The sequence below is a fragment of the Salvelinus fontinalis genome, chromosome 33, assembly GCF_029448725.1.
Source record: "Salvelinus fontinalis isolate EN_2023a chromosome 33, ASM2944872v1, whole genome shotgun sequence".
Lineage (NCBI taxonomy): Eukaryota > Metazoa > Chordata > Actinopteri > Salmoniformes > Salmonidae > Salvelinus > Salvelinus fontinalis.
Window position 1 is genome coordinate 23499179 of NC_074697.1, and position 20799 is coordinate 23519977.

Here is a 20799-nt window from a genome sequence, read left to right on the forward strand (position 1 = left end):
TTTCCCAATATTCATAACACAATGAGGCTCAATTGTCTGTGGTTTGAAAGCACACAAGCCCTTTTCTGCTCTTCATTATCTCTTTCCCTGTCAATGATTTAACTTGCAAACAAATACAACAAAGAAGACAGTCTCCACAGCATTCTACAAAGATCTTTACATGCAGTATGCATTCAGTTAAACAATGCATAGGCCAGTCAATATAGGTAGACTTTGGACAATAACCTTGTAATGTACATCTTTGTGGTTACCTATTCTTTCAACATACTCACACAAAGAAGAGGGAGTTGCAGTCGGTCAACTAATCAGCTGCTGTTTAGGCTTTGATAAGCAATGGCAACCAGTAAAGTGGTTTGCTTTTGTCAAAAATACAGTTGTAGCCTTTGATAATAAAGTGATTGGGGAAGGGTTGTTGGTGAAGTTGGACATGCATGGACATGGCTGAGAGATGCTGTGTCTGTGTGTGTGCGTGTGTGTGTGCATGTGTGTGTGTGCGTGCGCGCGTGTGTATGCGAACACGGACCAGCTCCTGAGAGTGTGTACTCGCCCGTCGAGGGCCGGGATGTTCACTTTGACTGGATCTGCAGTGTTCTCACATTAGAATTAAATATCATCATCATAGAGGGAGACAATGAAAGACCCAGCGAGGAGGACGAGGACTCAGTCAGTCAGAGTGGTTAGTTATTATGATATAAATATAATTACAGACCATCTCTCTCACTAATTAAAACATCTTTGGCTGCAGAGGGCTATTCATGGTAGAGGGCCCAGACACAATGGAGCAGTGACATTGGCAGATGGTTGTCTTCAGATAGGAGAGACACCATGTAATTCCACTTGTCTCTCTCTCTCTGGTTCTTTCTCTTCTCTCTTACTAAACAAAGCCAGTCCCCATCCTGTTCTATTAGGGGACTTAATAACCTCTGATTTGGTGCTAATATATAATCAACAAATTGGACTTTGGGACGAGATTAGGAACAAGTCTGAACAAAAGACTGAGTTGATGTGTAATATTGAGAGGGGAGACGCCAGTGTGCGTATGATAGGACAGTGATCTGTCCGCAGGAGGAAGTTATTGAGCGACGTGGTGCCCTTGGCTTGAGGCAGGCCCACTCACTAGACCAGTCCAAAAAGGCCACCAGGAGAAAGGGCCGAGACAAGAGAAGGAAAAGGACGAGTGGAAGCGAGGTTCTAGGAAAGAGAACAATCAGAGAGCTGGTGGAGGTAAGTGGACCTGAATGCTGTGCTCTGAGGGGCTGTGTTAAGGGGTGCTGAGGGTTAAGAGGAACACTGTGGTGTCCAGGATGAGGTGGTTCCCCTCCTGCAGGGACACTACATGGGTAGGGGCCTGGAGGTCAATGTGGAGGAGGACCATGCTGAGAGAGAGACTGGCTGGTAGATAAGGCCATGATGAACAGAAATATATCTCTCTCTCTCTTCCTTTCTTTCTCTCTCTCTGTGGCAGCGCAGTGGGGTAGGATTGGACAGGTACGCTTTTCACACTGTGTTCATACTGAGCTTGGATTCTCAAAGGCATACAAATTATTTGCTATCTGCCCAATCTCCTCAGACATCAAGTCAAACATTTCACAACAAATGCCAAATATTTCACCAGACAAAAAAGTGTCAATCTGTGTTTCTCCTTCACTGCCAATGTTGCGTCTCGGCACCCTGTAGCCTCTGTGTTCCAAAGTTACTGTTCGATGGGCAAAGTTGTTGAGAGAGATAAGGTGTTGGGGATTAGCTGGGTTAATTAATAGATCTTAGGGCGGCTGTGGAGGTTCATTGTTTTGTATTCACAGACTGCAGAGGCGCCGCCCAGGAGAACCTCAGCGACATTAAATCAATTTCATGGCTCCATTATTACTGGAGAGAAAAAGCCAATATTTAGCTGGTAGTTTCTGCAGGTTTCTATATATTTAACTGGTAGTTTCTGCAGGGAACAAAGCCATCATTTGGGTTGACGCCGAGAGGACCAGACCTGTACGGTCTGTGCTGCCTTGTTTACCCGTCTCTCTACTCTGCTACCTATCCTCCTCTTTGACTAGCACTCCTAAATCTCCTTGTTGCATTTGTCTCTTTGCCTACTACTGTGCCTGTTTCTCCTATGTCTATACCAACCCTCTCTCTCTTCTCCAGTCCCCTCTCTCTCTCTTCTCCAGTCCTCTCTCTCTCTCTTCTCCAGTCATCTCTCTCTCTCTTCTCCAGTCCCCTCTCTCTCTCTCTTCTCCAGTCCTCTCTCTCTCTCTCTTCTCCAGTCCTCTCTCGCTCTCTTCTCCAGTCCTCTCTCTCTCTCTTCTCCAGTCCTCTCTCTCTCTTCTCCAGTCCTCTCTCTCTCTTCTCCAGTCCTCTCTCTCTCTCTTCTCCAGTCCTCTCTATCTCTCTCTCTCTCTCTTCTCCAGTCCTCTCTCTCTCCAGTCCTCTCTCTCTTCTCCAGTTGTCTCTATCTCTCTCTCTTCTCCAGTCCTCTCTCTCTTTCTCTTCTCCAGTCCTCTCTCTCTCTCTCTTCTCCAGTCCTCTCTCTCTCTCTCTTCTCCAGTTCTCTCTCTCTCTCTCTCTTCTCCAGTTCTCTCTCTCTCTCTCTTCTCCAGTTATCTCTCTCTCTCTTCTCCAGTCCTCTCTCTCTCTTCTCCAGTCCTCTCTCTCTCTTCTCCAGTCCTCTCTCTCTCTCTTCTCCAGTCCTCTCTCTCTCTCTTCTCCAGTCCTCTCTCTCTCTCTTCTCCAGTCCTCTCTCTCTCTCTTCTCCAGTCCTCTCTCTCTCTCTTCTCCAGTCCTCTCTCTCTCTCTTCTCCAGTCCTCTCTCTCTTTCTCCAGTCCTCTCTCTCTCTTTCTTCTCCAGTCCTCTCTCTCTCTCTCTTCTCCAGTCCTCTCGCTCTCTTCTCCAGTCCTCTCTCTCTCTCTTCTCCAGTCCTCTCTCTCTCTTTCTTCTCCAGTCCTCTCTCTCTCTCTCTTCTCCAATCCTCTCTCTCTCTTCTCCAGTCCTCTCTCTCTCTCTCTCTTCTCCAGTCCTCTCTCTCGCTCTTCTCCAGTCCTCTCTCTCGCTCTCCTCCAGTCCTCTCTCTCTTCTCCAGTCCTCTCTCTCTCTCTCTCTTCTCCAGTCCCCTCTCGCTCTTCTCCAGTCCTCTCTCTCTCTTCTCCAGTCCTCTCTCTCTCTCTCTTTTCTCCAGTCCCCTCTCTCTCTCTCTCCTCCAGTCCTCTCTCTCTCTCTCTCTTCTCCAGTCCTCTCCCTCTCTTCTCCAGTCCCCTCTCGCTCTTCTCCAGTCCTCTCTCTCTCTTCTCCAGTCCTCTCTCTCTCTTCTCCAGTCCTCTCTCTCTCTCTCTCTCTTTTCTCCAGTCCCCTCTCTTTCTCTCTCCTCCAGTCCTCACTCTCTCTCTCTCTTCTCCAGTCCTCTCTCTCTCTCTTCTCCAGTCCTCTCTCTCTAACTCTCTCTATTCCCCGTCCTCTCTCTCTCTTCTCCGTCCTCTCTCTCTTCTTTGTCCTCTCTCTCTCTTCTTCGTCCGCTCACGCACGCACGCACAGAGGGAGGGAGGGGGTGCTCCTGCAGCCCAAATGAGAATGAATGGCGCTGCACTGCAGAGACCTCTGCTACATTGCTCATTGAGTCTTGTGCACACAGGAAGTATGAGCTTATTCTTCCTGATGACTAAAACCACACCAGGGCTGTGAGGGAGAAAGGCCAGACAATTGTGATTTAGAATCTATTTTAAACTATGACAGCATGGCAGTTCTCTGGGACAAGGTATTCTGGGACATCATCCGCAGGCTGAACTATGTTCCAATGGTTGTTAACGGGCTAAGTAACAGTAACAGCTGTCTAGCCATAGCACATAGCAGGCTATGAGGAGAGGACCTGGGGGACATGTTGAGTACAGGGCCAGATTTACGAATGGGCATGCTATGTGCTATGGCTAGACATACCCTCTCCTCCTCACTCTCTCTGTCTCTGTCTCCTTTCCTCACCCCAACAGCCCTTACCCTCTCCTCCTCACTCTCTCTGTCTCCTTTCCTCACCCCAACAGCCCTTACCCTCTCCTCCTCACTCTCTCTGTCTCCTTTCCTCACCCCAACAGCCCTTACCATCTCCTCCTCACTCTCTCTGTCTCCTTTCTTCACCCCAACAGCCCTTACCCTCTCCTCCTCACTCTCTCTGTCTCTGTCTCCTTTCCTCACCCCAACAGCCCTTACCATCTCCTCCTCACTCTCTCTGTCTCTGTCTCCTCACCCCAACAGCCCTTACCATCTCCTCCTCACTCTCTCTGTCTCCTTTCCTCACCCCAACAGCCCTTACCCTCTCCTCCTCACTCTCTCTGTCTCCTTTCCTCACCCCAACAGCCCTTACCCTCTCCTCCTCACTCTCTCTGTCTCCTTTCCTCACCCCAACAGCCCTTACCCTCTCCTCCTCACTCTCTCTGTCTCTGTCTCCTTTCCTCACCCCAACAGCCCTTACCATCTCCTCCTCACTCTCTCTGTTTCCTTTCCTCACCCCAACAGCCCTTACCATCTCCTCCTCACTCTCTCTGTCTCTGTCTCCTTTCCTCACCCCAACAGCCCTTACCCTCTCCTCCTCACTCTCTCTGTCTCTGTCTCCTTTCCTCACCCCAACAGCCCTTACCATCTCCTCCTCACTCTCTCTGTCTCCTTTCCTCACCCCAACAGCCCTTACCATCTCCGTCTGCCACTATCACCTTTTCATCTCTTTTCCTTCCCTTGCTTCAGGCAGAATATAAAGTTACCACAAAACCTTGAGAGTTACACAACCTAAAGAGCTTTTCTCTGAGTGTTGCTTCAGCTCCCACAGAAAGACTAGATTAGGTGATCAATACAGAAACCCCACTCCTGTAATAAACACTGACATGCAGTAGGGTTGACATGCTGTGGCAGAAATGAGTCGGATTTGCAATATGTGTTTTGTTTTCCCTTGTGACTCACAAGGCAGCCTTGTCAGTCATCCAATAAGGCTTTCTAAAGCCTACAGAAAGGAAATCGCTCTCTGAAAAAAGGTTGAATTGTGTTAAAATAAGCAATGGAGGAGAGAGTGAATAATATGAAAAGAGCACAATCTCCATTGGCATCTGTTCATCGCACGGTGCAAGGAGAGGTGAGTCATTCTCCATTCTCTGTGTGTGTGTGTGAATGTGTGTCATTGTCCGACAGAACGAAAAGCTCTCTCTACTAGCGCTGCTGCTGCATGTGCTTCTCAAAGAAGACCTCTGTGTGCAGCGCTTCTCAAAGACCTCTGTGTGCAGCCCTTCTCAAAGAAGACCTCTGTGTGCAGCGTTTCTCAAAGAAGACCTCTGTGTGCAGCGCTTCTCAAAGAAGACCTCTGTGTGCAGCGTTTCTCAAAGAAGACCTCTGTGTGCAGCGCTTCTCAAAGAAGACCTCTGTGTGCAGCGCTTCTCAAAGAAGACCTCTGTGTGCAGCGCTTCTCAAAGAAGACCTCTGTGTGCAGCGCTTCTCAAAGAAGACCTCTGTGTGCAGCGCTTCTCAAAGAAGACCTCTGTGTGCAGCGCTTCTCAAAGAAGACCTCTGTGTGCAGCGTTTCTCAAAGAAGACCTCTGTGTGCAGCGCTTATCAAAGAAGACCTCTGTGTGCAGCGCTTATCAAAGAAGACCTCTGTGTGCAGCGCTTCTCAAAGAAGACCACTGTGTGCAGCGCTTCTCAAAGAAGACCTCTGTGTGCAGCGCATCTCAAAGAAGACCTCTGTGTGCAGCGCTTCTCAAAGAAGACCTCTGTGTGCAGCGTTTCTCAAAGAAGACCTCTGTGTGCAGCCCTTCTCAAAGAAGACCTCTGTGTGCAGCGCTTCTCAAAGAAGACCTCTGTGTGCAGCGCTTCTCAAAGAAGACCTCTGTGTGCAGCGCTTCTCAAAGAAGACCTCTGTGTGCAGCGCTTCTCAAAGAAGACCTCTGTGTGCAGCGCTTCTCAAAGAAGACCTCTGTGTGCAGCGCTTCTCAAAGAAGGCCTCTGTGTGCAGCGCTTCTCAAAGAAGACCTCTGTGTGCAGCGTTTCTCAAAGAAGACCTCTGTGTGCAGCGCTTCTCAAAGAAGACCACTGTGTGCAGCGCTTCTCAAAGAAGACCTCTGTGTGCAGCGCTTATCAAAGAAGACCTCTGTGTGCAGCGCTTATCAAAGAAGACCTCTGTGTGCAGCGCTTATCAAAGAAGACCTCTGTGTGCAGCGCTTATCAAAGAAGACCTCTGTGTGCAGCGCTTCTCAAAGAAGACCTCTGTGTGCAGCGCTTCTCAAAGAAGACCTCTGTGTGCAGCGCTTATCAAAGAAGACCTCTGTGTGCAGCGCTTATCAAAGGCATGCCTCAGTCTGAACACTGGAAGCACCAAGCTCAGGGGAAAACTGACTGACTCTCTGAGCCACAAACAGCATTCAGCCATAGTACTGGAGCCTAACTGCCTCACTACCTCTACCACTATCCAGAGCCTTAATGTGTCTACATTGACAGAGAAGAAGAATCGACTCTTCAGCCCATTCAGATGTGTGACATAGCAGGGAATGAATGTGTGATGAACAGCATGTGTACAGTAAGGCTGAGAATAATGTGACTTTAAAGCCATATAGGGATGTGTAGTACTGTATAGTTCAATCATGTAACACCCCCAGATAACTCCTGTCTGTCTACACTAGTCTAAGAACAGAGTAGAGAAACACACTTAGAGGAAGACAGGAAGAACAGAGGTAACATATTCATCACTGTTAATACATTATCTGTTATGATTTCCCAGTGTTAATACATTATCTATTATGTGACTCTTATTATTTCCCAGTGTGAATACATTATCTGTTATGTGACTGTTATGATTTCCCAGTGTTAATACATTATCTGTTATGTGACTGTTATGATTTCCCAGTGTTAATACATTATCTGTTATGTGACTGTTATGATTTCCCAGTGTTAACACATTATCTATTACGTGACTGTTATGATTTCCCAGTGTTAATACATGACCTATTATGTGACTGTTATGATTTCCCAGTGTTAGTACATTATCTATTATGTGACTGTTATGATTTCCCAGTGTTAATACATTTTTTATTTTTTTTATTTTATTTTACCGTTATTTTACCAGGTAAGTTGACTGAGAACACGTTCTCATTTGCAGCAACGACCTGGGGAATAGTTACAGGGGAGAGGAGGGGGATGAATGAGCCAATTGTAAACATGATCTATTATGTGACTTATGAGTTCCCAGTGTTAATACATTATCTGTTATGTGACTGTTATTATTTCCCAGTGTGAATACATTATCTGTTATGTGACTTATGAGTTCCCAGTGTTAATACATTATCTGTTATGTGACTGTTATTATTTCCCAGTGTGAATACATTATCTGTTATGTGACTTATGAGTTCCCAGTGTTAATACATTATCTGTTATGTGACTGTTATGAGTTCCCAGTGTTAATACATGATCTATTATGTGACTTATTATTTCCCAGTGTGAATACATTATCTATTATGTGACTGTTATGATTTCCCAGTGTTAATACATGATCTATTATGTGACTGTTATGATTTCCCAGTGTTAATACATTATCTATTATGTGACTTGTGATTTCCCAGTGTTAGTACATTATCTATTATGTGACAGTTATGATTTCCCAGTGTTAATACATGATCTATTATGTGACTGTTATGATTTCCCAGTGTTAATACATTATCTATTATGTGACTTATGATTTCCCAGTGTTAATACATTATATATCATGTGACTGTTATGATTTCCCAGTGTTAGTACATTACCTATTATGTGACTGTTATGATTTCCCAGTGTTAATACATGACCTATTGTGTGACTGTTATGATTTCCCAGTGTTAGTACATTACCTATTATGTGACAGTTATGATTTCCCAGTGTTAATACATTACCTATTATGTGACTGTTATTATTTCCCAGTGTTAGTACATTACCTATGTGACAGTTATGATTTCCCAGTGTTAATACATTATCTATTACGTGACTTATGATTTCCCAGTGTTAATACATTACCTATTATGTGACTGTTATGATTTCCCAGTGTTAGTACATTACCTATTATGTGACAGTTATGATTTCCCAGTGTTAATACATTATCTATTATGTGACAGTTATGATTTCCCAGTGTTAATACATGATCTATTATGTGACAGTTATTATTTCCCAGTGTTAATACATTATCTATTACGTGACTTATTATTTCCCAGTGTTAGTACATTACCTATTATGTGACAGTTATGATTTCCCAGTGTTAATACATGATCTATTATGTGACAGTTATGATTTCCCAGTGTTAATACATGATCTATTATGAGACTTGTGATTTCTCAGTGTTAATATATTATTTGTTATGAGACTTGTGATTTCTCAGTGTTAATATATTATTTGTTATGTGACTTGTGATTTCTCAGTGTTAATACATCAGTCCTATTCAAATGGATTACTTATCCTCAGCTATTATTAACAGTGGGAATGTGCTGAAGAGCAAATAGCCTCTGCTGATAAAAACAGCTTTCAGGGAGAGGGATTTCTGGCCTGGTGAGTATGTCTACCACAAGGTTATCTCTGTTTTAACAAAAGTACCAATGCATTTTGTTATGCTTTTGGACAGACAGATATGACGGAGAGAAAAAAACAGCCAGTCACTACAAAGCATTATACTGTATATACACACCAGGGATATTTCAGATGACTCTGGATCCAGCTAATGGTGCATTTCACACAGTCTATTTCTGAAGGCACTAAGGCGTAGCAGGCCTCAATTGGCGCATCCATCCATCTACCACTCCACATACTAAAGAGCACTGTCCACTGTGTAGATCAAAACAGAACAGGGGGCCTCTAATCTGGACTCTCCATCAGACAGACGGGCTGTGCTTTGAGAGCACAACCCACCGCTATCTCCTTCCAGGTGTGAGGCAACATCACACAGACTTTGAACTAATGGAGAAATAGGTTGAAATGCAGCCCGTATGGAGAGGCTGTCGACTCCTAAACCGAGAGGGTGGGGCACTCTATCTATACAGCCACTTGAGTCCAAACATGCTCCCAAAAAGACTAAGTTTTTGTGTATACCATAGTACTTTATCAACATTTAAATACATTTGTATCTGCATCAAGTCTTCATCATAACTGGAAAATGTGGGATGCATATTGGAAGAATTTCTGAAAACCACTGAGACCTGTGTAAGTCAGGCCTGGGTCATTGGAGACAACGGGCCTACTCCTGGTCTCTAGTCCCCTGGTCCCCTGGTCCCCTGGTCCCCTGGTCCCCTGGTCCCCTGGTCCCCTGGTCCTCTGGTCCTCTGGTCCTCTGGTCCTCTGGTCCTCTGGTCCTCTGGTCCTCTGGTCCTCTGGTCTCTATTCCCCTGGTCTCTATTCCCCTGGTCTCTATTCCCCTGGTCCTCTGGTCCTCTGGTCCCCTGCCCCCCCCCCCCCCCTGCATGTGAAGCTTTTCCTCATTGACAGCATATTCAGAGAATAACCCCCTCCATCACCCTCTCCTCTCTACCCGCTTGCATCAGAGGTGACAAACCGTGTGTGTAACATGCAATTTGGCAGCTCAGTACATGGACAACGGGGATGACACCTGGGGTGTGTTGGGGTGATGACGGCCCTTGTCCCAATGCTTCTTGTCGTTCCAGAGCGCTGCCTACACAATGAGGGAAATTACCAGCAAGCAGGGCAAGACGACAGGGGAGCAACATTACAGCAGGGGCTCAGTAGGGGCTCACTGGGATGATAAAGACATGCGTCTGAAGCTGTCACTGTCTCCTTCTCTACCATCTTCCTTTCCCTCCACCTCTCCTTCTCGCCCTCCACCTTCACCTTCACCTTTGTCTTTGGTGTGTGTGTGTGTGTGTGTGTGTGTGTGTGTGTGTGTGTGTGTGTGTGTGTCTGTGTCTGTGTGTGTGTGTGTGTGTCTGTGTCTGTGTGTGTAAGAGGCGTAGTGTAGTGGTGGAACACAGAGGGACAAGGCCGTCTGATGGACACAAAAGCCTCTATTAGATCTTGCCTTGCATGATAGGACACAACCTCTCACAGCACAAATCAGGGATATAAATGTCACCTTACATGGAGGGGAGAGCCAGAGGCAGAGAGCCAGGGCAGTTGCAGACATTGACTGGACAAAATAATTGAGAAATAGCCCTTGGAGAGCCCAGGTCCCATGTTTGATCCAGAATGGAGTCAACCTGTAACATACTGCTCCACTGTTGCTGATAATGAGACCCTGGCAGGTCCTACCACACATGGAGGGCTGTTTATGGCTGAGCCAGTCCCAGTGTGTTAGTCCTACCACACATGGAGGGCTGTTTATGGCTGAGCCAGTCCCAGTGTGTTAGTCCTACCACACATGGAGGGCTGTTTATGGCTGTGCCAGTCCCAGTGTGTTAGTCCTACCACACATGGAGGGAGGGCTGTTTATGGCTGAGCCAGTCCCAGTGTGTTAGTCCTACCACACATGGAGGGCTGTTTATGGCTGTGCCAGTCCCAGTGTGTTAGTCCTACCACACATGGAGGGCTGTTTATGGCTGTGCCAGTCCCAGTGTGTTAGTCCTACCACACATGGAGGGCTGTTTATGGCTGTGCCAGTCCCAGTGTGTTAGTCCTACCACACATGGAGGGCTGTTTATGGCTGTGCTAGTCCCAGTGTGTTAGTCCTACCACACATGGAGGGCTGTTTATGGCTGAGCCAGTCCCAGTGTGTTAGTCCTACCACACATGGAGGGAGGGCTGTTTATGGCTGTGCCAGTCCCAGTGTGTTAGTCCTACCACACATGGAGCGAGGGCTGTTTATGGCTGTGCCAGTCCCAGTATGTTAGTCCTACCACACATGGAGGGAGGGCTGTTTATGGCTGTGCCAGTCCCAGTGTGTTAGTCCTACCACACATGGAGGGAGGGCTGTTTATGGCCGAGCCAGTCCCAGTGCGTTAGTCCTACCACACATGGAGGGAGGGTTGTTTATGGCTGTGCCAGTCCCAGTGTGTTAGTCCTACCACACATGGAGGGAGGGCTGTTTATGGCTGAGCCAGTCCCAGTGTGTTAGTCCTACCACACATGGAGGGCTGTTTATGGCTGCGCCGGTCCCAGTGTGTTAGTTCTACCACACATGGAGGGCTGTTTATGGCTGAGCCAGTCCCAGTGTGTTAGTCCTACCACACATGGAGGGCTGTTTATGGCTGCGCCGGTCCCAGTGTGTTAGTCCTACCACACATGGAGGGCTGTTTATGGCTGTGCTAGTCCCAGTGTGTTAGTCCTACCACACATGGAGGGCTGTTTATGGCTGTGCCAGTCCCAGTGTGTTAGTCCCACCACACATGGAGGGAGGGCTGTTTATGGCTGTGCCAGTCCCAGTGTGTTAGTCCCACCACACATGGGGGGAGGGCTTTCTATGGCTGAGCCAGTCCCAGTGTGTTAGTCCTACCACACATGGAGGGAGGGCTGTTTATGGCTGAGCCAGTCCCAGTGTGTTAGTCCTACCACACATGGAGGGAGGGCTGTTTATGGCTGTGCCAGTCCCAGTGTGTTAGTCCTACCACACATGGAGGGAGGGCTGTTTATGGCTGAGCCAGTCCCAGTGTGTTAGTCCTACCACACATGGAGGGAGGGCTGTTTATGGCTGAGCCAGTCCCAGCGTGTTAGTCCTACCACACATGGAGGGAGGGCTGTTTATGGCTGAGCCAGTCCCAGTGTGTTAGTCCCACCACACATGGAGGGAGAGCTTTTTATGGCTGAGCCAGTCCCAGTGTGTTAGTCCTACCACACATGGAGGGAGGGCTGTTTATGGCTTAGCCAGTCCCAGTGTGTTAGTCCTACCACACATGGAGGGAGGGCTGTTTAAGGCTGAGCCAGTCCCAGTGTGTTAGTCCTACCACACATGGAGGGAGAGCTTTTTATGGCTGAGCCAGTCCCAGTGTGTTAGTCCTACCACACATGGAGGGAGGGCTGTTTAAGGCTGAGCCAGTCCCAGTGTGTTAGTCCTACCACACATGGAGGGAGGGCTGTTTATGGCTGAGCCAGTCCCAGTGTGTTAGTCTCAGCAGTGGTATTAAGGCTGTTTCCATATACGTTGACAGCCGTCATGATTTTGTGTGTGTGTGTGTGTGTGTGTGTGTGTTTCAAAGCCAAAGCGCAGCGGTTCTCTGTTCCCAGACTGTGACACGTTGAAGGCATTTGCCTCTGCACACCCACTGGGTTAATGAGCAGGCTTTTCAATTAGAGGTGATTTTCTCTGAGGAGCTGCTGGATAAGTTGGCCCAGCTGCCTGGGTGCCTGCTGCTCTCACTGGCACTCTCTCTGTCCCCCTCTTTCTCTCTATTTCTCCCTTCCCTTACAGCCCCCCCTCACTTCCTCTCTCCCTGTCCCTGTCCCCCTCTCTCTGCTCCCTTCTGTCTCCCTTTCTCTCTCTGTCCCCCTCTCTCAGTGGCGGACTGGGACAAGAAATAAGTTAACACATCCAAGCAGGAATGCATGATTCAAGATATTTTGCAACCTAATCCAGTGACGTAATATATTTTGGGTTGACAATTAGACTATAGTTGCTGTAATTTACTGTCAAAATATGACTTTTTTTCAATAGAGATGAATTACACACATGAATTACACTAACCAGTGGCGACCCGTCATTCAGGGGGAAAAAAACAGCCCCACCTGTTTTGCATGTTATTTTAGCATTAATACGTGTCACATATCAGTTTGCAAAATGTTTTGTAAAGCCGCATTGAGTAAGGCAGATCCAAAATGCAGGTGTTTCAGCCTAGCTCAGTGCTTTCTGTGGTGGTGGGGCAGTAGGTGTTGGTAATGTTCTCTAGTTGCGCCATGATTAGCTCAGTGTTCTGTCACTTGTGGGGACACTACTGTATCTTGAACAATCAAGCCCCTTGGGGCCTGCCAGAGAGTTACATTAGAAGTGCCCATCCAAGAAGGCTCAAGGTCATTGGCCACAGATAAAATGACGTCAAATCACTTTATATCTACAGTAGCTTTGATTGGTCTGACCATGACCAAATCATACTTTCAAAATCTTAGCTAACAGTCATCATCATGAATCAAGTCGACAATCTACTGGCAAATCCTTTTTAATACGGATCATATGAAGAGAAATAATGAAGAGAAATTATAGATAAAACATATCGGTGCTCATCGGCCATTGGACAAACATTACACAACAAGTTGGAAATCACAAATTCAACAATGAGCGGTTTGGAAGGAATCAGTGACAGTGGCAAACTGCAAGTATTGCAAAACAATCACTAGCCTGCTATTCAGTGGTGTGGCTGTGTGGTCCCAAATCTGTGATTAAGTGTTTATTTTCCAAGTTTAAAATAATAAACGTTCAACATTGACCATACTGTCAATGAACCATGATTTGTGCTGTGCTCAAAACAACTGTTAACTCGGAACTGCGAAAAGACAATTGAGAATTCTGGGAAAAACAAGCTCCGACTGGGAAATACGTTTTGAACGGCCCATGTTCTGAATTGTGTCGCTGTACATTTCAAAAGTGCTGAACAAATAGTTATATTGACTACGTCTGTCCTAGCTCGCTCATTAATGTCTTAATCGAAATTACGGAGTGCCTCTTATCCGCTAGACGTCCCCTTATGCCATAGTTTATACATCTCAATTGTCAGTAGAAACCACATTTGTTAAAGCAAGTCAGCCATATCAGCTATGTTTTTTTAAAGGCAGTAAATGAGACTGAATGAATTGTTTCGTTGCCAGACAAGGCTCCGCTGATAGCCAGGTGTAGCAGTGGTAAGATGTTGGGACTGCTGTTGGGACAGCTTTATGTAGGCCCTAACAGTTTGTGACAGTGGTTGTCTACTACCCAATAGAGCACCACAGTGTTAGTATCATAATACCCATAAAACCTGGCAGTCAAACAGGGAAATTGTTTTTCCACCATTCATTTTTCCCATAAGGGCTGTGTTTCACGTAGGTTTACCCTGGTGTGACGTTTTGATAACCATGTAAATCTATCTTGGGCAAGGTGACTTTTGTCAATATATTTGGATGTATTTATTCTCAGATTCGAACATTAGACATCATGCAAAACTACAAATCCCTGCAAGCTCCTGCACGTCATCTCTACCTGACACCTTCGCTAACAGGTATTGTGTCAATTTAAAACTTGCACAAGACAGTTCACAGAACTGTCCATTTAAAGAAATGTTGACAATTTATGCATTACTACATTTAGCTAACATTAGATAGTTAATCCAGAGAGTTTTATCTTTGCCTTGATTCAGCAGTCTCGTTCAGATCATCATTGAATTTGTAGCTCTTTATGTTAGCCACATTAGCAGCTAATTAGCATTTCATTTTTGGGGAGTAAATACAGGCAAATATATTGATAAAAGGCCCCTTGTCCTAGATAGATTTACATGGTTCTGAAAAAGTCACGCCAGGGTGACATGAAACACAGCCCTTAACTTACATATTTCTAAAATCCCCTATGGGAAAATGACCGCTAGGTTTTATGGGTATTATGACTCATACTGTTGTACTCCATGAAGCCTATGCCCTCGCAATTGTCAGTGAGTATTTCCTCTCCATATCTCAAAGCCATATCAAAAAACATGGTTGTAAAATAGTTGCTATTGAGCTGAATACTGAGAGTTGAGAAATAAAAATATAACTACAGAAAGTTGAGACCCTCCTCTCTTCAACCGGGACAAAGGGACGAAGCTTCCAAAGCTGTGTTTTTCCAGCAATTTCATTTTGAAATGTTATACGATCAGAACACATTTTTCTCTCGAACGCATGGGGGGATAGGAGAGTGGCTCGCTCATCATAGCAGCAGGCCCCAGCGAGGCCACAGGCCCAGCGGCACGCAGACACTTTCATTACAGGAATCATGAGGATAACGCACTTTACTGTTTGACCAAATCAAGGTTTTAGTGAGGTGACAATGAAGAATATGCTCTTTCTACATTAATAGGCTTCTTTCTGTTGTTTACCATCCATGATCCTGGCTGTCTAACTGATGACAGAGTCAGAGCAAGTCTCTTTGTTGATGCCGCATTTGCTGACCTTGAATGTGAGTTTGCGTGACCTCGGCTCAGCCTATCAGAAAACCGGGCCGTAGCCCATTAATAAGACAAAGGCTATTTATAGATGAGTATATATAACAAAGAAATTGCACAAAAATATTTCCAAAACAATCTTAACAGGCCCATGGGCAGCTGGCCATGTCACCTTTTTTATTGTTTAATTTTTATTAAAAAAATATATTTTGTGTCAATTTCAACCAGCCCACCAACCAAAAAATGGTCCAGTCCATCTGACATTTGCCAGAATTGCCAGATTGCAAATCTGCCCCGCTCTCTCGCTTTCTCCCTTCCTCTCTCTCAGCTTCCCTTTTTCTTCTTTCTCCCATCCCTTCATCTCCCTTCATCTCTCTTTCCCTCTCTGTCCATCCTAGTGATTTGTGGCAGACAGACAGACCTGGTAGTTATTAAACAGAGCTCTGCAGGTATTCCACTCTCCTGGTGGCCAGGCTGGAGAGCACAGAGAAACAAAGGTGTTTTATTTGTCTTGTTTGCATGGTTTCTATGTCCCTTAGCCCCAGCGGGTAGCTGTCCAAATTCAGGCTGTGGGGCCCCGGGCGTGTGTGTATGTGTGCATGTGTGGGCGTTGCATGTGTGTGTGTTTGAGGGTGAGGGGGGTTAAACCTCTTGACGGTCCCCCTTTTCGTTTGCATAACTGATTAGGCTCTAATCAAAAGCGAAGCATCAATTCCCTTCCCCCTTAAAGGAGAGCCAGGTAAATGGAGGAGAGGAGCGAGGGATGAGGCAGCTTTATTACACAGCCATGGCACAGGAAGTGCTCTAAGAGGATGTGACCTTGGCATTCACCGTCAGCGCCGCCGCATCCTTCAGCTCTCATCAGCAGCAGAGACGTCAGATACCAGAAATGGGGGGGTGACAATAACAACTAGACGCTATGCTGCTGTGAAAGAGAGTCTCTACAGACAGAGACGTCGTGATATTCACCAGGCCCATTTGAACCAGTAAAGAAGTGAAATAGAAACGTTACTGCCACATCATGGAATAGCACTAAAATGGCTGTTTTCTTAGAACTGTGACAGTCAAAGGCGGAATGCAGCAGGGGGAAAAAGGGGCAAATAAAATACAAAAAGGCACGCAGCACGAATTGTAAACACTGTTGTCTCAACATCCTTATTGTTGCTTTAGCAATGTGCACACACATTTACAATAGCCATAACGCAGCAAACATTCTATCAAAGAACCAGATGTTACATGCCAATATGAGACACACTGTAATGGAGACGTGTGAGATAAAAATAGCCTATGGTAAAATGACATCACTCACGCGCGCACACACACACCTCCATTTGACCTCCTCTGGAGCGCTGTCCCCTCTGAGGATTGCGGGCAGTGCTTCTCCTCTCCTTTCAACAGTCCATTTTTAACCTCCCAAGCAGAGTGAGCTTTATGCTAAACCCCCCAACGCTACACGGAGGGAAAAAAGGCTTTTCACCTTACATGTCCAACACCAAGGTCGTTTGGCACTACAGTATCTGAAAATCACAGGGAGAAAAAAGGGACCACATTGTGCCTGGTGCTGAGGCAAGATCATTTTACAGAGCGCGCCAGGGGATTAAAGGAAGGCAGTAAAGTTAACCTCGGAGCAATCAGACCTCCTCTCTACCTTTAACTAGTGCCAACATGGAAGCAGGGCTGGGGCTGGCAAACGTAACACAGTGCCTGTTAACTAGCCAAGGCCTGGACTGACGACAGATAGCACTAGATCTGCTGGGGTCCCTCCACACAGGAAACAGCTAGAGGCTTTGTTCTTGCTTTTTGTCATTTCATTTGATTTTTAATCTGTGTGAGGAGGTGGAGGAGGAGCGGGGAGGAGGAGGAGGAGGAGGGAGAGGAGGAAGAATTGTCTATGTCATCACCATGGAAGGCATGTGTATGGCCTGTATGGATTAGAGAAAGCTAACTTGGCATTTCATCCTCTCATTCATGTCATGAAAACTCAAATTCAAGACATACAGTATGACATACGTACAGGTTCCGATGTGTACACAGTAGAGAATCGCCTGGAGGAATTATATGTTTTAATGGTGGTGTCATACATACGGTTTGAGTAAAATAAAATGTTACTGTTGAAATTATTATTTATTTGTATAAATATTTTGTGTGGGGTTGGGGAAATGACCTCACTATACTTTAACAGGAATAAAACCAAAGGGAAAATGTGCAGTAATAATAATGGACCTACATTCATACAGTTTGACTGTCCAGCTGCTAAGAACCACTGAAATGAAACACAGTCAAAGATCATTGAACATTCCCTAAAAGATAGATTTATTTTTGCAAATTTTGACGCAGACTAAATATAAGTGCAGCCCTCCAGACCTGGTCTAAATATAAGACATTTTCAGTGCAGCCCTCCGGACCTGGTCTAAATATAAGACATTTTCAGTGCAGCCCTCCGGACCTGGTCTAAATATAAGACATTTTCAGTGCAGCCCTCCGGACCTGGTCTAAATATAAGACATTTTCAGTGCAGCCCTCCGGAACTGGTTGAAGACCGAATGCATCCCCCAGGGAAAAATGAGTTTGACACTTTGTTTGAATCCCTTTCCCCTGGTATAGTAACAGCGTTGGATGATTTCTCCAGCACCTCACCTTTCCCCTGGTATAGTAACAGCGTTGGATGATTTCTCCAGCACCTCACCTTTCCCCTGGTATAGTAACAGCGTTGGATGATTTCTCCAGCACCTCACCTTTCCCCTGGTATAGTAACAGCGTTGGATGATTTCTCCAGCACCTCACCTTTCCCCTGGTATAGTAACAGCGTTGGATGATTTCTCCAGCACCTCACCTTTCCCCTGGTATAGTAACAGCGTTGGATGATTTCTCCAGCACCTCATCTTTCCCCTGGTATAGTAACAGCGTTGGATGATTTCTCCAGCACCTCACCTTTCCCCTGGTATAGTAACAGCGTTGGATGATTTCTCCAGCACCTCACCTTTCCCCTGGTATAGTAACAGCGTTGGATGATTTCTCCAGCACCTCATCTTTCCCCTGGTATAGTAACAGCGTTGGATGATTTCTCCAGCACCTCACCTTTCCCCTGGTATAGTAACAGCGTTGGATGATTTCTCCAGCACCTCACCTTTCCCCTGGTATAGTAACAGCGTTGGATGATTTCTCCAGGACCTCACCTTTCCCCTGGTATAGTAACAGCGTTGGATGATTTCTTCAGCACCTCACCTTTCCCCTGGTATAGTAACAGCGTTGGATGATCTCTCCAGCACCTCACCTTTCCCCTGGTATAGTAACAGCGCTGGATGATTTCTCCAGCACCTCACCTTTCCCCTGGTATAGTAACAGCGTTGGATGATTTCTCCAGCACCTCACCTTTCCCCTGGTATAGTAACAGCGTTGGATGATCTCTCCAGCACCTCACCTTTCCCCTGGTATAGTAACAGCGCTGGATGATTTCTCCAGCACCTCACCTTTCCCCTGGTATAGTAACAGCGTTGGATGATCTCTCCAGCACCTCACCTTTCCCCTGGTATAGTAACAGCGTTGGATGATTTCTCCAGCACCTCACCTTTACCCTGGTATAGTAACAGCGTTGGATGATTTCTCCAGCACCTCACCTTTCCCCTGGTATAGTAACAGCGTTGGATGATTTCTCCAGCACCTCACCTTTCCCCTGGTATAGTAACAGCGTTGGATGATTTCTCCAGCACCTCACCTTTCCCCTGGTATAGTAACAGCGTTGGATGATTTCTCCAGCACCTCATCTTTCCCCTGGTATAGTAACAGCGTTGGATGATTTCTCCAGCACCTCACCTTTCCCCTGGTATAGTAACAGCGTTGGATGATTTCTCCAGCACCTCACCTTTCCCCTGGTATAGTAACAGCGTTGGATGATTTCTCCAGCACCTCATCTTTCCCCTGGTATAGTAACAGCGCTGGATGATTTCTCCAGCACCTCACCTTTCCCCTGGTATAGTAACAGCGTTGGATGATCTCTCCAGCACCTCACCTTTCCCCTGGTATAGTAACAGCGTTGGATGATTTCTCCAGCACCTCACCTTTCCCCTGGTAAAGTAACAGCGTTGGATGATCTCTCCAGCACCTCACCTTTCCCCTGGTATAGTAACAGCGCTGGATGATTTCTCCAGCACCTCACCTTTCCCCTGGTATAGTAACAGCGCTGGATGATTTCTCCAGCACCTCACCTTTCCCCTGGTATAGTAACAGCGTTGGATGATTTCTCCAGCACCTCACCTTTCCCCTGGTATAGTAACAGCGTTGGATGATCTCTCCAGCACCTCACCTTTCCCCTGGTATAGTAACAGCGCTGGATGATTTCTCCAGCACCTCACCTTTCCCCTGGTATAGTAACAGCGCTGGATGATTTCTCCAGCACCTCACCTTTCCCCTGGTATAGTAACAGCGTTGGATGATTTCTCCAGCACCTCACCTTTCCCCTGGTATAGTAACAGCGTTGGATGATTTCTCCAGCACCTCACCTTTCCCCTGGTATAGTAACAGTGTTGGATGATTTCTCCAGCACCTCACCTTTCCCCTGGTATAGTAACAGCGTTGGATGATTTCTCCAGCACCTCACCTTTACCCTGGTATAGTAACAGCGTTGGATCATTTCTCCAGCACCTCACCTTTCCCCTGGTATAGTAACAGTGCTGGCAGTCCCTAGCATGGTGACAGTTACTCTCTCCCTCTGGCAACATTCCAAGCTGGGTATACTAATGCCAGGTGTCAGAGAGGACACAGGTCACTCATAACATGTTGAAATAAGGCGTGAAATCAAGCTCTAACATTTCCCATTGTAGAGGTCTTTAGAGGAGAGTGAATGGTGACATAATTGCATAATGTTACCTTATCAAATCACATTTGGTGGATTGGATTTTTCCACAGTATAATAACTGGCAGAGTGATGATGCGGTGAGTGAGAGTGGGTGCCAGGAAGGAATTCATCCCTTACTGAAGCCATTTGGGTTACAGAGAGTGACATGGCATTACAACATAACCATCTTCAGGAACCCAGCTGAGATCAGAGAGAGAACTCTGTGTGTGTGTGTGTGGGGGTGTGGGTGTGGGGGTGTGTGGTGTGTGTGTGTGTGTGTGTATGTATGTGTGTGTGTGTGTGTGTGTGTGTGTGTGTGTGTGTGTGTGTGTGTGTGTGTGTGTGTGTGTGTGTGTGTGTGTGTGTGTGTGTGTGTGTGTGTGTGTGTGTGTGTGTGTGTGTGTGTGTGTGTGTGTGTGTGTGTGTGTGTGTGTGTGTGTGTGTGTGTGTGTGTGTGTGTGTGTGTGTGTGTGTGAGTGAGTGAGTGAGTGGGATGTGTGTTTGTGAGCCAACAGGGGGTCCATTACCTCACCCCAGCAGGCAGAGAAGCACACAGTGCCTAAAAAGATGGAACTTACCAGGGAATTGGTAGCTGTAACTTGGGGCAAAACCAGTGTATCCACGGCCATACGTTGCTACAATGTTTGGGTAACCTAGGAGAAGAGAGGACAATCAGGAGTTGTGTTAAACCATCTTGGCCTCCCATCACTTTATATATATATATAGATACATATACACACATATACACACACACACACAGATAGCAGATGAGTCATGAGGCTCAGTTTGAGCTGATGAGCATCAGAAGTGTCATGCTCTCCAGCCTCCTCCTCCCCAGCCTGTCATGCTCTCCAGCCTCCTCCTCCCCAGCCTGTCATGCTCTCCAGCCTCCTCCTCCCCAGCATGTCATGATCTCCAGCCTCTTCCTCCCCAGCCTGTCATGCTCTCCA

At 46.4% G+C, this 20799-nt stretch overlaps 1 protein-coding gene across 12 annotated transcripts in view; it reads right to left on the reverse strand.

The window, feature by feature from the left end:
• The window catches only part of LOC129831848 (RNA-binding protein Musashi homolog 2-like), a 349374-nt gene that overhangs the window by 41114 nt on the left and 287461 nt on the right, over positions 1-20799 (reverse strand). For all 12 annotated transcript variants that reach the window (XR_008755821.1, XR_008755822.1, XM_055895355.1 and 9 more), the window contains one exon: positions 20428-20502. Coding sequence is in view for 10 of the 12 variants with exons in the window: in XM_055895355.1 (XP_055751330.1) it covers positions 20428-20502 (75 nt within the window). In the remaining 2 variants the exon portion in view is untranslated. The remainder of the gene's footprint in view (positions 1-20427; positions 20503-20799) is intronic.